This window comes from Gambusia affinis, linkage group LG18, assembly GCF_019740435.1.
Source record: "Gambusia affinis linkage group LG18, SWU_Gaff_1.0, whole genome shotgun sequence".
Classification (NCBI taxonomy): domain Eukaryota; kingdom Metazoa; phylum Chordata; class Actinopteri; order Cyprinodontiformes; family Poeciliidae; genus Gambusia; species Gambusia affinis.
In genome coordinates, this window is record NC_057885.1 from 15,357,907 (window position 1) to 15,372,834 (window position 14,928).

The 14,928-nt window shown below is 40.5% G+C and overlaps 1 protein-coding gene across 47 annotated transcripts in view; it reads left to right on the top strand.

Annotated features, from left to right (window-relative positions):
* LOC122820557 (receptor-type tyrosine-protein phosphatase delta-like) overlaps positions 1-14,928 on the top strand; it is a 437,628-nt gene that overhangs the window by 390,181 nt on the left and 32,519 nt on the right. For 24 of the 47 annotated variants that reach the window (XM_044098059.1, XM_044098069.1, XM_044098058.1 and 21 more), the window contains 10 exons: positions 1,471-1,776; positions 2,652-2,845; positions 3,898-3,924; positions 4,764-4,881; positions 5,827-6,414; positions 6,835-6,935; positions 7,041-7,297; positions 8,257-8,350; positions 11,005-11,214; positions 12,600-12,760. In XM_044098059.1, the coding sequence (XP_043953994.1) occupies positions 1,471-1,776; positions 2,652-2,845; positions 3,898-3,924; positions 4,764-4,881; positions 5,827-6,414; positions 6,835-6,935; positions 7,041-7,297; positions 8,257-8,350; positions 11,005-11,214; positions 12,600-12,760 (2,056 nt within the window). The remainder of the gene's footprint in view (positions 1-1,470; positions 1,777-2,651; positions 2,846-3,897; positions 3,925-4,763; positions 4,882-5,826; positions 6,415-6,834; positions 6,936-7,040; positions 7,298-8,256; positions 8,351-11,004; positions 11,215-12,599; positions 12,761-14,928) is intronic. The other 23 variants (XM_044098092.1, XM_044098093.1, XM_044098094.1 and 20 more) reach the window with 3 other exon arrangements.

Genomic DNA, 14,928 nt, shown 5'->3' on the forward strand with positions numbered 1-14,928 from the left:
ATATCTGGGAACAAACATGTTTCAAATGCATTTTCCTTTGAAGTCCAAACATCTCAAAAGGGCGGAGATGTCAGTTATGCCTTTTGGTTTGCTTTTTCTTTTTCTACCTATTAATGTTTGATGCATTTGAAAAATGTTTAAATCGAAGTTTGTAGATTGAAATGGCTGTACTGACAGCCAACTGGGCTTTCTGCAACGTCACTAGAATGGTTTACAAAAGCCCCTCCTCCTCTGCTTTGTTGTGCACAAAACAGTTTTGAGTAAAATTAATGCTCTAGTTCCTGAATTATTTATGCTAACGTCCACATGTGTGTGGGTTTTATAATAATAAAACGGAGTGAAATGGAGCTTTGGAAACCATGTCTCCTGAAGCTGCTTGTCAGCTAAAACCAGGAGAATAAAGGTTTAGCTTGAGCTTTCTATGCAGCTACATGTTTAAAGACAAAAGGTTAAATCTCAAACTTGTTTCTTCTTTAATTCGCCATTTAAATTGAACAGAGAATTTCTGAGTTGCATCAGCATAGAAAGCTCAAAGCAACAATCTAATTAGAGACTTTCCCACCTCCTAAAAACCTCAAATTTATGCTGAAACACAGACAAAAATAGCCGTTTATATTCTGCTGCTTTCTTCAAAAAGTATCCAGCTCTTCATATCAGTTCACAGAATAGAAAAATCAAACCAATCAATTTCTGTTTTTTTCTGGGGGTTTTTTTTGAGTTTGGACTTTCAGCATAAATCTGAGGGGTCCGACAGTCAGAGGCAGGTAATCAGGTGGGTATAGAATTTAAATCCTGCGAAGATACTAAAGAAGAGAAACTCATGCATGCCAATGTTGTCAGAATGTAATGAATCAGTCATATCTCCTTGCAAAGCTCTCTGTTGTACAGTCAGGCTTTTACCACAAACCAACAGGCTTCGGAAAGGTTGGTGACAAATACCACATTTTTTCCCCCTTTTTTAAATTAACTTCAGCATCAACCTTTATGTTTTTGGATTGATGGTAACTGCTTGCAAAATGTAACATTTGAAATTGTCTATTTTTAACTGTTTATGACGTCAATGGGAAAGAAGTTTTCATTTTATTTTCATATGAATTTATATTTTTTCATGGCAAAGGTAGGTGACTTCTGGTACAGCTCTCCTTTTTCCAGTCATTCTTCCTTTCATTGTAAGCTTAAAAACATGTATCTATTTCTACATTTGTTTCTTATTATTTCTGTTTTAAAGTTTGTGTTATTTATTCATCAAAGTCCTCGTGCTTTTTTTCATGTCATCATTTTATTTTCCTTTTCCTTTTTCTTTCAATTCTTCCATCATCAACCTCATCAAAAAAAAAAAAAAAAAAACCCCTAAAAAAACTGAACCTCCTTTAAAAACAAAAAACAACAAACAAATGAATGGCCTCAAACAACAAATCTAAACCAAATCGCAACAAAACGGATCTGCTACCAAACCACTTCGCCGTCCAGAGCCCGCCGGCCCGCCTCAGGATGTAAAGTGCCACAGCCCCAGCTCGACCAGTATCCTGGTAAGTTGGCGGCCGCCAGCTGTGGAGCTGCAGAACGGGATCTTGACGCAGTACGCTATTCACTACGCCGCCACCGCAGGGGAGGACACCACCGCTCACCGAATCTCTGGCATCCCCCCGGAGAGCACCAAGTATCTTTTGGAGAACCTGGAAAAATGGACTGAGTACCGTGTGTCGGTCACTGCCCACACAGATGTCGGAGCAGGACCTGAGAGCCTGCCGCAGCTTATCCGAACAGAGGAGGATGGTATGTGTTTGCTAAAAATAAAAATAAAAAAAGCTCCAGCTGAAAATCCAGCCTGCTTTTCCTAACCTAACCAACCCCCCCAGATACTAACAGCCTCTATCTGCTGCTGCCTCTTCTCTACCCCCTCTACCTGCTTCTGAAATGACTGTGACCACTCAGTACTGTCGGCTCTGTTCTGGAAAGTCATTTTTTTAACCAAACAAACTCTCACAAGCACCTTTTTTTGGCTTTTTCTACCCTCCACGCTGCTTAATTTCAACATATGGTATGGCTTTTTCACCCCTCTGGGCCTCTGCTTCCAGTCCCAACTGTCTATTTTTGTAACTTTTTTGTTCTTTTTTAGATCTTGAATTTTTTCAAAAAAAAAAAATCTGACAGTGGGAAAAACAAAATGTGGAAGATTTTTTTCTTTTTAAAGGCCATTTTTAATATTTTTGTCAGCTCATGTGATAATAAATCATTTTTTGTTTAAATTTTTTTTCCTTACATCACAGCCAAAACTCTTCTTGCACTTCAAGAATATGAAACTCTTGAAGTCTCTTTTGGCTCCACTTTTCTATATTGACAAAACCCATTTTTTACGCCATATTTTTTACAATTCACCCGACTCGGTTTTAATGGTTTTACAAGATTAGGTCAGTTGTCGGACCTGCTTTTTGCTGTTGTTTTTTTCCCCCTCTCTCCTTACCATTGTTGAAATAACTCTGTCATGCAGTGCTTGTTGCGGTTTTCTGCACTTTTGTGCGTTTTTGTTTTTTTTGTTTTTTGGTCACTGCAACATTTTTTGGGGGCGAAGCTTAAGAGGGTGAAGCAAAGATTGGGGGGGTTCTCTATAATTTTGACCTTATTTCTTTTATCCCATGGTGTTCCTCCAGTTCCTAGTGGGCCACCTCGTAAAGTCGAGGTGGAGGCTGTCAACTCTTCATCAATTAAAGTGATTTGGCGCTCACCGGTGCCCACCAAGCAGCACGGTCAGATCCGAGGATACCAGGTGCACTATGTCAGGATGGTTAATGGGGAGCCCACAGGACAGCCAGTCATCAAGGACATCCTGATTGATGATGCTCAGGTACAACACCACCCACCACCAACGCAACCAGACACACAACCTGCCGCCTCATTCCTCAGACATGTAGTACTGCTTTGTCTCACTCACCTCCTCACCTTCAAATGGGTAATGGCAATGCCCTTTACTGAGTGCAAAAGTCTTGAGTCTTCTCTTATTTTGCTACAATTTGCTTCCAAGAAGTGTTTGCACTTACACCTCAAGCTTCTTGGAGGTTGAGTGTAAAGAAATTAGGGATGATGTAAAGCTTTTGCATTAGCAAAAGGACTTTTTGGCATTTTATCATATTGCTACTGCAGACTGTATTTTGTTGGGATTTTATATGACATCTAACACAAGGTAGTGCATAATTGTGAAGTGTCAGGAAAATGAAGCACGGTTGTATGAGGTAGTTGCCCTACCTCTGACCAGAGTTTCTTCTTCCACTGTGGGCAGCAGCATTTCCTGCCTAAGGCCTCCACAGAACAGCTGGTTTCATATTGCGATGAAGCAATATGAAACTAGAATAGACATTACCTTTATTGTCCCTCAGTGGGGAAATTCAGATATACCAGCAGGAAAGTGATAGGAAAGTCGAAAGTATTCTCATTCCTAATTAAGTCACTTCTGCAGGCAATTGGTTGCACTGCATTTTATTTTGTGGTGTCAATGTAAAGAAGACAAAATCAAAATCCATCCTGCATCTTTGCGGCTCTTTTTATTAAAAAATTTGAAAGCCACTAGTCCATCTTTTTACTTTTCACAGTGATGAAGTACTTTGTGTCAACCTATCACTTAAGATCCCAATAAAATCTCCTAAGTTATAAGTACTTTTGCCAGGTGGTGAGTGAGATCATTGTTAAACTTCATTGACCTTAGTTCAGTTGACAAACTCAAAGCATTTGTCTGCAGACATTCATGTGTTGGCTTATTATTCACTTATGTTACAAATATTCTTATCAGGAAACATTTGGTGCTGGTGCTTACAGATAAAATGGTTGTTAATACTTTATTTGCACTGTTGTACCTTTGCTCACTTGCTGTCTCTGTTCTGTCCGCTCTTCGACATCACACAGTGGGACTACGATGATACAACTGAACATGTGAGTCGCTACAATAGACTTTATTATGATTTATTACTTTCACACGGCAGGAAAATGCTACCCATAAACTGCTTTTTCAAGGTAGTCTGAACAATCCATTTCTGATCTTCTGACCCATAAAAATCCAAGTTGTGCCACTTCCATATATGGCACTATATCAGATACATGTACAGAAGTTTTCAAAGTCTGGAGTCTGAACAGTCATCTTGCATTTTAAAAAACTTTTACGTTGTTGACATGAGACATGGATTATAACTCTGCACCAGTAAATTTGGAAGTAAACAATGGCTGAAGCAAGTAGTGCTGACACTTGTCTTTCTTTTGTCTTAGCTGCCTTTGTCTTATGCTCTTGTGACAATACTGTCGGCTCCCATTGCTCAGCAATTTAAAAATCAATCCATAGACGGCGGCAACCATTGTTACTTCTGTAAACAGTTTGCCTCTATGTGACGTCTACGTTCTTTTTCTGCACATGCAGGTTGTTTTGGGGTCGTACATTTTTCACACAGAAGCCTGATTGCATTCGCATTTATTTAGCATTTATGAACTGCAACTCAAAAATCATCAGACTTTAGCAAGGACCAAGACCTGTTGTGTGAACGTAACCCAAGACTTCTTAAACTGATACCTAATCAAATATTATGAATTAGATTTATTTAAAACAAAGTTCAGCTGTAGTAGGATTTTAATGAATTGTAGTCATGTTTATGCTTTAGCTAAAACGGTAGCTGACAGAGAGGTTACAAAGGATACGAAGGATCTCTGCTCACCTATGCACGCAGAGATGAACTCTGTTTAAGGCGCAGAGTTCAGCACCTTAAACTCTTGCATGTTTTCAGGAAATGATCATCACTGAGCTGCAGGCCGAAACCACGTACTCAGTCACAGTGGCAGCCTACACAACAAAGGGTGACGGTGCACGCAGCAAACCCAAACTGATCACCACCACTGGCGCAGGTAATCCAATCATCACTGATAAAGATGAACACTGGAAGTCAGTCTCTTTCCATCTTCTGTGACAGTGCGCGGCTATGAGCAATTCAAATAATAGGAGTAGTCTTCTTTTGTCATCGATTAGACACGGCGTTCTAATGGCATTCTCACAAAAGAAAATATTTGACATTATCCAAGTACTTTTACCTCTCTTATTTGAACAAGTGCCACCTTTAAATTTTCAACCAGTTTTCTCCAGATTGAATTTGTTGTAGACAGAAGTATTATATTTCGTCTTTCTTGTAAATGGAAAAAAGTGCAGTAGCCTACTACACCCCTGCTGACCAGCGGGTAGCATTTGGAAGAGTAGCAGCACTGCAAATAGGCAAAGAAACAAATGGGTAAACAAATTGAAACAAACTGAAGTCAATGAGAGCCTTACCACATTAATAAGAGACACTGCTTGGATGTGATTATAATTCAGATTTAAAATGTACATGCTGTGAAGAAGTTTATGGGTAGAACAACAGGGTTTAACCCAAGGCAATCTAGGGATAGAAGACAGATGTCTGCATCAGCAACATCCTTTTCCTTCTTAATAGACTTTATAGTGACTCTACATATGTTATAAACTGTCATTTTGACAGAATCATTGGTTAAGTCTTATTGCAAAGAATCCCAGCTTTTATTTTCAAAATGGGTGTGTGAGTCTCCCACTCTCAGACCTTGGTAGACCACAGTACAAATGCTCATCAAAAACCTACCAGAATAATAAAGGAAAATTAGACTTGAGAAAACCATTCTGGGTCTCCTAGTCGGAATGCATCTCGACACAGAAAAGTTAAGGTATTTTGAAACCTTTATTTTTTTAAAACCCTTAAATAACCTTGATAGCGGCCCATGCTCTGATGAATGAAGAAAACACCATCCTTTATGTTTCTAAAAAATTTTCTCTATTCCCACCAATAGTTCCTGAGAAACCTCGCCTCATGGTCAGTACAACAAACATGGGAACAGCTCTTCTCCAGTGGCACCCCCCAGCAATAACCCACGGCCCCCTGCAGGGCTACCGCCTTCGCTTTGGCCGCAAAGACGTTGACCCACTGACTGTTATTGAGTTCCCTGAGCGAGAGAACCACTACACCACCAAAGAGATCCACAAGGGAGCCTCATACACCTTCCGCCTTTCAGCGCGCAACAAGGTGGGTTTTGGGGAGGAGACGGTCAAAGAGGTCACCACAAACGAAGAAGTACCAAGCGGTTTCCCACAGAACATTAAAGCAGAGGGAGCCAGCACCTCCACAGTTCAGGTCAGCTGGCAGCCTGTTCTCCTGGCAGAGCAAAACGGTCAAATAGTGAAGTATGCTCTGCAGTACAAAGACATCAACAGCCCGCAGAGTCCATCAGAATTCTTCATCATTCCCCCGGAATCAACCGTCCTCCTGGATGGGCTCAGGGCAGACACTACTTATGATATTAAAATGTGTGCCTTCACCAGCAAGGGCTCTGGTCCCTATAGCCCAAGTGTCCAATTCAGAACACAGCCTGTGGATCAAGGTAGGACCAGACACTGAACTTCTTAGCCCCTTTTTCCTCTTAAAATCAACCTTTTCCTGCTCAGACCTGTTCAGCAACAACTTCCATCCTAATGTCTCAAAATGCTAAAGCTGACTCAACCAGAAGACTCTGGTATTAACATATTCCCCTATCATTAGTTTTTTTGTTACCCTATAATTTAAGACCTCCCATGGAGTAAGTATGTGTGTCTCTTTTTGTTTTGTCAGTTAAGTTAAGGTCAGTCATTACTGTATAAACGTGGTGTTGGTAAGAAGGTAAGAGGACAGTTTTCAGTTCATAGTACTGGTTTTAACCTGGTTTTGAAGGAGGCTTCCAGGTAAGCACTAGTGTGCGGGGTCAAAGGAAGACGGACAGAAAGGATGTTTTGTGTCTAAATCATCTGCTCCCCCTTTCTTTTAGCAGTGTTTGCAAAAAATTTCCACGTGAGAGCTGCTATGAAGTCGTCAGTGTTGCTGACGTGGGAAATTCCAGACACCTACAACCCTGCACAACCTTTTACTGTGAGTGTTCGGTTACCTTACACACGGCTTATAACCCAAACAAATGAACAACGCATAAAACATTCCTACAACATCTAAATGAAACATTTCTTTCTCCGCACACAGATTCTCTATGACAATGGGCAGAGTGTGGAGGTGGATGGAAAGCTAACACAGAAGCTTATCACGGGTCTTCAACCAGAGACACAGTACTCCTTCCTGTTGACCAACCGTGGGAACAGCGCTGGAGGTCTTCAGCATCGCGTGTCCACCATGACGGCCCCAGACGTCCTTCGCACCAAGCCCTACATGATTGGCAAAACAAATTCAGACGGGATGGTGACCGTAGAGCTCCCATCAGTCCAAACTTCTGAAAGAGTAAGGTAAGCTGGAATGATGCCAGTTTAGAGTGATATGTAGCTATTATTTAAGGTATTTCTATGCTTGCTATGGTAAGGAGGTTTACTTGCGACTTGCTGATAACCACAAGATTTACCTGGTTTGATAAAATAAAAATACCACTGAAAATATTTCCAATCAGACAATGTTTTCCTTCTTTCAGTCAACTAAAAGACAGTGTGCAGCCACACAGATGCCAGACAATAACCCAAGTAGTTTCTCTGGCATCTAAAAAAATTTGAAATCACAGGTTAAGTGGTTTAAAGAAGACTTTATCTTGTCTGAAATCATAAATTTTAAACAACGTTGGTACATCTTAGTTAGTAAGGTTTCCTTACTAACCAATTATGCACAGTACCTTGTCAGTAATTATGTATTTTTCCCATAAACTATTTTCATTCCTCCCTGCTTTTGAGACTAATATCCTCTTCACCTCAATCATTACATACTAGAGCAGGCCAACTCATATGAGTGCACTCCCCTAAGCCCAGTAAAGTCTCTTATAGTCTTTCAGCAAAGGCCAGGATTGTCAGAAGGCTAGGGAGCACATTACATTGCACACGATGGCTTCAAACTCATCTTTTTTCTATGCATTTTTTTTTTTTTGATGCTGCTGGTTGCACTTGGCCCACTGGCTTCCATAATACAGCTTAAGCTAATTAGTTTTGTATTAGCCTGCCACTCTGCCATTCTGGCTAATGTTAGCTGGTGAAATGCCCCACCAGAAAATCTCAAGTTTGCCAGTTTTGTTGCCAACTTGATGATGGGATGAGAATGCATTAATTCTGTATCTATTTTGACTTCATCCAGTGGGGACCTGAGTAAGACGCGATCACATTGGCAAAGTTTTCTGAGCATGCTAAGCCACACACAGAAACAGAATTGAGTGATTACATATCACATTTCTCCTTTAACAAAAATTTTTTTTCTCTGTATTTTCCAGGGGTTACTATATTGTGGTCGTACCTCTGAAGAAGCAACGCACTGGGAAGTTTTACAGTCCCTGGGACAGTCCAGATGAGATGAATCTGGAAGAGGTACGTTCTAGATCGTCTTGTAGCACTGAATAGAAGGAAATTATTAAAATGCTGGCACAGCTCACATTCTGTTTGCAGTATTCTGTCAAGACTCACTTCATAACTCAGTCTGCAAAGTTGTGTGCGACCAGCACGTATTTAATTTCTCAAAGCAGGAAAAAGTAAGTTGAGACAGGTAAGAGGACAGGAGAGACAGGCGATGAGTCTTTCTGATTGACGCAAATAGCTCCAGAGAGCACTGTTCATATGGAAATGAGAACATGAAGTAGCCATCAATTGGACTGCAAACTGCCATCCCATCTCCACCTTCTCCTCCTCCTCTTTGTATTTGCAGTAATTACCTGAAGGGCTGCATCAGGCCTTAGCGGCTCTTCGCGTTTCAGGAAAAACTAGCGCACAAGCCACTTGACGTTTATATTTAGAACTACATGCACAAAGTTGGGTAATTTTGAAGTATCAAGGTGTGCAGCAGTGTTGATAACTAAATGATGGCTTTTATAAATACAGATTTAGAATCAAAGTTTGAATCTCATGTATTAAAAGTCAAATTTTAACACGTAATTTGTCAAATTTATGAGCATTACTTTTTTAAGTGTACTTTTTGTTTTAAGACTTGAATCACACAGAAGTTATATTCCATTTCTGAAGAGGGGAAAAAAAATTGCAAAAGGCAGCTGAGCACATTTGTGAAAGTGGCCAAAAAATAAAGATATTTCAAATAGTTCATTGTATAACATAACCAATACCTTGCAGATCCAGTGATTTATGTGGTGAGCTATGTCTGCTGTTGACTCGCAACAGTGGCCAGTGAGTGCTTGTGACAAAAACGGCATTTCAAAATCTATAATTTTGGCAACATTTAGGTTAGATGTTTTAATTTCTGCTCCAGTTCTGACCAGCTTTGTAACTCTGAAGCCGTCAACACCCTCGTTCCAATGAGCGATGGTTTCAGCAGAACACCAAGTCTACGTTCACACACAGGTGTCACTTCAAGCTTATGCTACCCATGATGAACGGACATTAACACAACAGTAGAACGTTTATTTGGCTCAAATAAACACCCTGTAAATTAATATAGTTTGAAGAGCTGAGTGAATTATAATTGAAGCCAAAAGTTTTGCATAATGTTAGAAGAAAATTGTTTACAAACAAGACTCTTGTTGATGGGCCCCAATTTACTTTTGCAAAGCTTTGAGAGTCTTTAGGAAACTCTCTCTCGATTGATTTCTGTGTTGCCTTAAGAAAAAAAATTTTGTTGATAAATTAATCTGTCATTTGTTTAAAATAAAAGACAGTTGCTCTCTGAAGTTATGTCATCAATCAACATTTGGCAAGACATTTTAACCACAGCTCCAAATGTCTCTCTTGTATACATTTTAAAGTTACTTAATCATTTTGTAAGCCAATCAAAAGCTTGGTTAAGAATCATACATTTAATTGTTTTTACGCAGTTTCTGGCCTGAACCGTGATGTCATTTGTGCTTTTTCAACTACAAAAAGATTGGTCCCTTTCTCTGCACAGCTACTTCAGAGTCTGGCAACTTCTGATGTTTAATTTATTGTTAGAAACATCACATTATATCATATGTACAGATGGATAAATGAAAACACAAGGGGTCTCATCCAGCAACGCCGTTATGGCTCATGCCCAGAGGCCCGTGTCTGTAGCTGTGACCGATGGCCCCAAAAGTCACCCTCTCCGTCAGAATTTATTTGTTTGTCAATATTGGCACTCACCTTTTCACAACTTTTCCCAAGGGCAGCTAGATTTAGCCGTGTTGACAGGAGAGATGATTGAAGACATTATCGGGCAGCACCAACACCCCCGCAGCCAAAACAAAGCACACAACGGCCGAGGACACACACTCTGTAATGTGAATGGCAGCCACACACACGCACGCACACCCCGCCATTCACACAAGTTGGATATATGCATTCAGACAGAGAAATGGCTAACCAGACGACATTAGCATAATTATCATCCATGCTTTGTAAGAGGAAATTTGAATTTGACAACACCGGCTTGCATGAAGGGCATTGTTTTCCTTTCAGCCTCGTAGGATCGTTATCACTTGTGGCTGGGAAAGAAAGGTGGCGAAACAATTTACCCAAATAACAGTCATGGAGTAAAAACGGATCGGCGCGATGTCAAAACCCACAAATTCAAAGTCTGAATCCATTACGTTTCTTTTTATTTGTGTTAGATTAATTTTCTGCAGAAAATGAGTGGAAAATAAATTACAGTACACTTATCAAACGCTGCTAAGTTCTCCCCAGATTTTACTTGTCGATGCGTTTAAGCAGAAAAAAGCTTTTGATTGTATCAACAGAGCGATGTAAGTTTTGAATTAATTCAGTCTGTTTCTCACTGTTTGAAGCTGCTGGATAATCCTCAGCTGCTTTAAGTGACGGGAATTCACGCAATCTGTTAATCTCTCAATCTTTTGTCGTCAAATAAAATAAGAGCAGATGAAATAAGAAAAAAGTTATTGATCTTTCCTCTCATGTTCTGCCTTTTTTGCAATCAGCATTTTCAGCTCAGCAATCAAAAGAGATTGTCAGATTCAGTCAGTGCGGGGTTTGCTTATGTGTGCGTGCGGCTGGAACGTATCCCGTGTTATCAGCTGCTTTTTTTTTTTCTTTTTTCACTAAAGCTACTGAAAGAGATAAACCGAACGAGCAGAGGCCTTCGCTTCCAGAGGCACGCTGAGCCCAAAGCCTACATTGCTGCGTACTTCAAAGACCTGCCCAAAGAGTTCACCCTGGGAGATGGCAAGATTTACGACGACTTTGAAAACAAACAACTCCAGAACGGCCAGGAATACATCTTCTTCGTGCTCGCCGTGCTGGAGATGTCTGAAAACGTATGTTTGTTTCTCCAACTGTTTTTCAGTTTTGTCCTTTGTTTGACATTGTCCCTGTACCACCCCAAATCTTGATGTAATTTGTTGGAATTTTAATAGTCCAACAAAAGGTATTATGTACTTGTATCACCAAGTGACACAACAGACAAGTCAGGGATAAAGAGCCGGTTATAAGAAAATACCCAAAGTTTTGAGCATCTCAGAACTGTCACAATTGTGTACTGACAAACACCTAAGCTATGCTATGCAAGGAGGGCATTAATCAGAAAAAGAGGCCTATGTTCATTTTGGATCAGCTGTGATAGAGGAACTGTTAGCATTGCCAAGTTGACACTCTTTGTTGAAAGCTGAGTAGGATACACAGCAGATTCATGCTAATGTGTGAAAAAAGCTAATGCTGCGCATCACACTGAACATCATTATGCTGTGTGAATGCTTCTTATCAGCAAGGAAATTCTCAAATATTCCCTACCTTGTTTGTGTTGCTGAATCATTTAAGATCTCATGAACATACATTTAAGTTTATGGTTGAAAAGAAATAAAGTTGAAAGGTTGGATGTGAATACTTTTTCAAGGCACTGTGATCTTAAAGCTCAAGTTCTCTCCCTGATTTCTTATTTAGTTATGAAAACTGTTAAGAAAGGGTCAAATCCACTTCATCTCGGCCAAACGTCGCAGTCTGCCTCTGGTTGTGTGTTACTCTGAGGGCTTGTGCAGCTTTGCCATAAAATCGTAAAGCAGCAGTGGGAACCGGTCCAAAGAGCTGACCCTGGACGCTTTAGGGAGAGAAACCCCCTGAAGACCTTCGCCGATCGCAGGAACACCTCGATAACAGAGCTCCTCTTTAATTGCATCCTACGTGTGGTCCACCTTATCTCCGCTGCTGCAGCCTGCGTGTCGGTGTGTGTGCGTGTGTGTGTGTGTCAGTGCGGACGAAAGAGCAGAAAGCCGCATGATTAGGCAGCTGCAGGCAAGATGATGGATTTGATGAGCTCCAGGGTTTACAGCTCTACCTCGTACTCTCTTCACTAACCCCGAGTTCAGGTAGATAATGACGGACAGACGCAAATCTCTAATTTGCCCACTTACACATACATTTTCTTCCCTGGAGACCATCGTTTTATCTCTGGTTTGAATATGAAATGGTTCAATCAGCTCTTTCCTTGAGAAGAAAGATACTCAGATAATTGTAGTTGGTCAAACAGCAGCTGTGCAAAAAATTACTCAAGAGAAAACTTTGAATTAGCTTTGAATTTGCCTTATTGAACTGCATTGCGAATGGATGCGATAGATAGGAAACATGTGGAGCAAAAGATCAGACGGGTATTAAGACAGCAAAAACTTCACCTGCTTTCTGGACCAAAGTTTTGATTTTTCCTTCTCAGATCATGTATGCCACCAGCCCGTACTCCGACCCAGTTGTTTCAGCAGACCTCAATCCCCAGCCAATCATGGACGAGGAGGAAGGTCTTATCTGGGTGGTGGGGCCCGTGTTGGCAGTTGTCTTCATCATATGCATCGTCATCGCCATCCTTCTTTATAAAAGGTGAGGAAATTGCAGCACATCAGAAACTCACAACAATCAGTCACAGACAGATGCTTAACGGATTCTGCATCACAGAGCCTCTACCGTACTTTACAGTGAGGTGCTTTTCTTATGTCTGCAACATTTGTTTCAAACAAGAGCCCCCCCCCCACATAAATAATAGTGTATTTCATACACTATTATTTATGTTGTGTCTTTTTTTGGAGGCGTGGGGGGTCACTACATCAAACTGTGAATTTTTCTCCCATACATTTAAAATTTAAACTATCAGCCATTTAAGTGCTTTCATTAGCGTCCTTAGTTCTGGGTTATAAAGAATAATAAAAATATAGAAAAGGTATGGTAAAGTCAAGTTGTAGGATCCTTGTTTACATTAGCGGTTGTTGGAATTGGCTTGGCTTGCCGTCTAATGGTTGTTATGGAAACCTGTTGAATCCTAATGCCTCTTTTCCACTGAGTGGTACAGCTTTGGTTGGTGCGGTTTGATCCCCAGTTTTATAGTTCGGTGTATTGAGGAAAGCATTTTTGGCAGAGTTGTTGTCACTACCAAGAAGTAGCAGTGACCTACCTAGTGGCAAGATAAAGTTGGATCCTCGTCCAGCCTTGTCAGTCACAGTTCTAGTTGTTTTAATTATAACTCTTACTGTAAATTTGAGCAGCGTTTTTCTTGCAGCCATTTCCTGACTAATAAAGATTAACATCCGTCCTGTTTTCTAAAAATGCCTTGTTCTCCTCTTGCTCCCACTTTGAAGAGTTTATAAAAAAAAAAATAGGCTACTATGTCACATCGCATTTTTTCACCGGGGAATCAAAAATTAATCCATGAGGTAATAAACTCCTAGACTCTGATCAAGAATATTGTTTTGTGAGATTTGTTTTTTTGTCAGCTGATCCTACTGCAATATAATAATTATTTTAAGGCTTTTTTACATCTTCACCAGGGTGGCTAATAATTATAAAGAATGCCATATGAGTGGCAACAATGTAGTGCTGAATAAACTGAAACATTGAAACAAATTCCAGTGTTCAGATGTAGAAAATGTGATTTTTTACCTTTAAGCCGGAGGCGCATCGATCCTTGGACTAAGTGTGACCTTCCTTCTCAGTAATTCACATTAATTCTAACATGAGTAATTCCAAACATGCATCTACCCGAACTGTCAAGCCATCAAAGCTCAGGCGCCCACAGTCCTTCAAACAGACACGTCTGCTGACTGAAAGTTAATCACACGCCTCCCTCCACACTCAGGAACTCTCTTTAAACTGTAGCAAACACTGCTGTAATGCTCTTCCCACTGAATGAAAATATCCCCCTCCCCCCTTTTTTTTTTCTTTTAACTGGAACCCCCTAGTGATATTCTGAGCCCGTAATGTCACTGCTCATCAGTCAAGCGTAGGAGGGAAGAGCTTTGACTATCTGCTGCCTGTCACTGCATGTGTGTGAAGCTTTCAGAAGGACCCCGGGGTGTGGGCTCACTTCCCAGCCATGCTAACCTTCCCCCCTCCTCTCCCCACACCTTTCACCACGACCCATCCAACTGGGGAACCTGAGCTACAGATCCTCATTTTTGACCTTATGCTCCCTTCTCCTGTGTCCTCCTGTTCCGCCAGGACACGCACAGCCTTTAAACATGCACCTGCACACATTTACGCTCCTGCGTCGTTCACGTCCTCGTCCGTCTCCACTAGCCTTCTACATAAGCAGCAGTTCATTCAGTCAAATATCTATGCCTAAGCATATTTTCATGGGAGCCCTTAAGCTACAACTTGTGGAGAGTAATTTTTTTCTTAACATACTAACAGCACAGTCTAATAAAAATCTGTTGTAAATAGTCCTTTTCTGGATTGTCACTAGCATCAAAATGAACAAAAAAAATTGCATATTTCTCTATATTAAAACTAGAAAACATGTTTCATTTTTTTCAACTTAATAAAAAAAACAACGAGATTCTTTTTTTTTTCATTATGATTTATTTTCTTTAGCATCTGTACAAGTCTAGTAGATGTAAACATTGATTACCAGATTAGTTGTTGACAGGCAAGGGGACATTTAGCACTTGAACCAGGTGATATTTCTCTTAAGATCAATATTTATGGGGTAGAGTACAACTTTCATGCAAGAACACAACAAAATTGTGGTGAGATCTGCTGAGCCTGGACATAAAAAT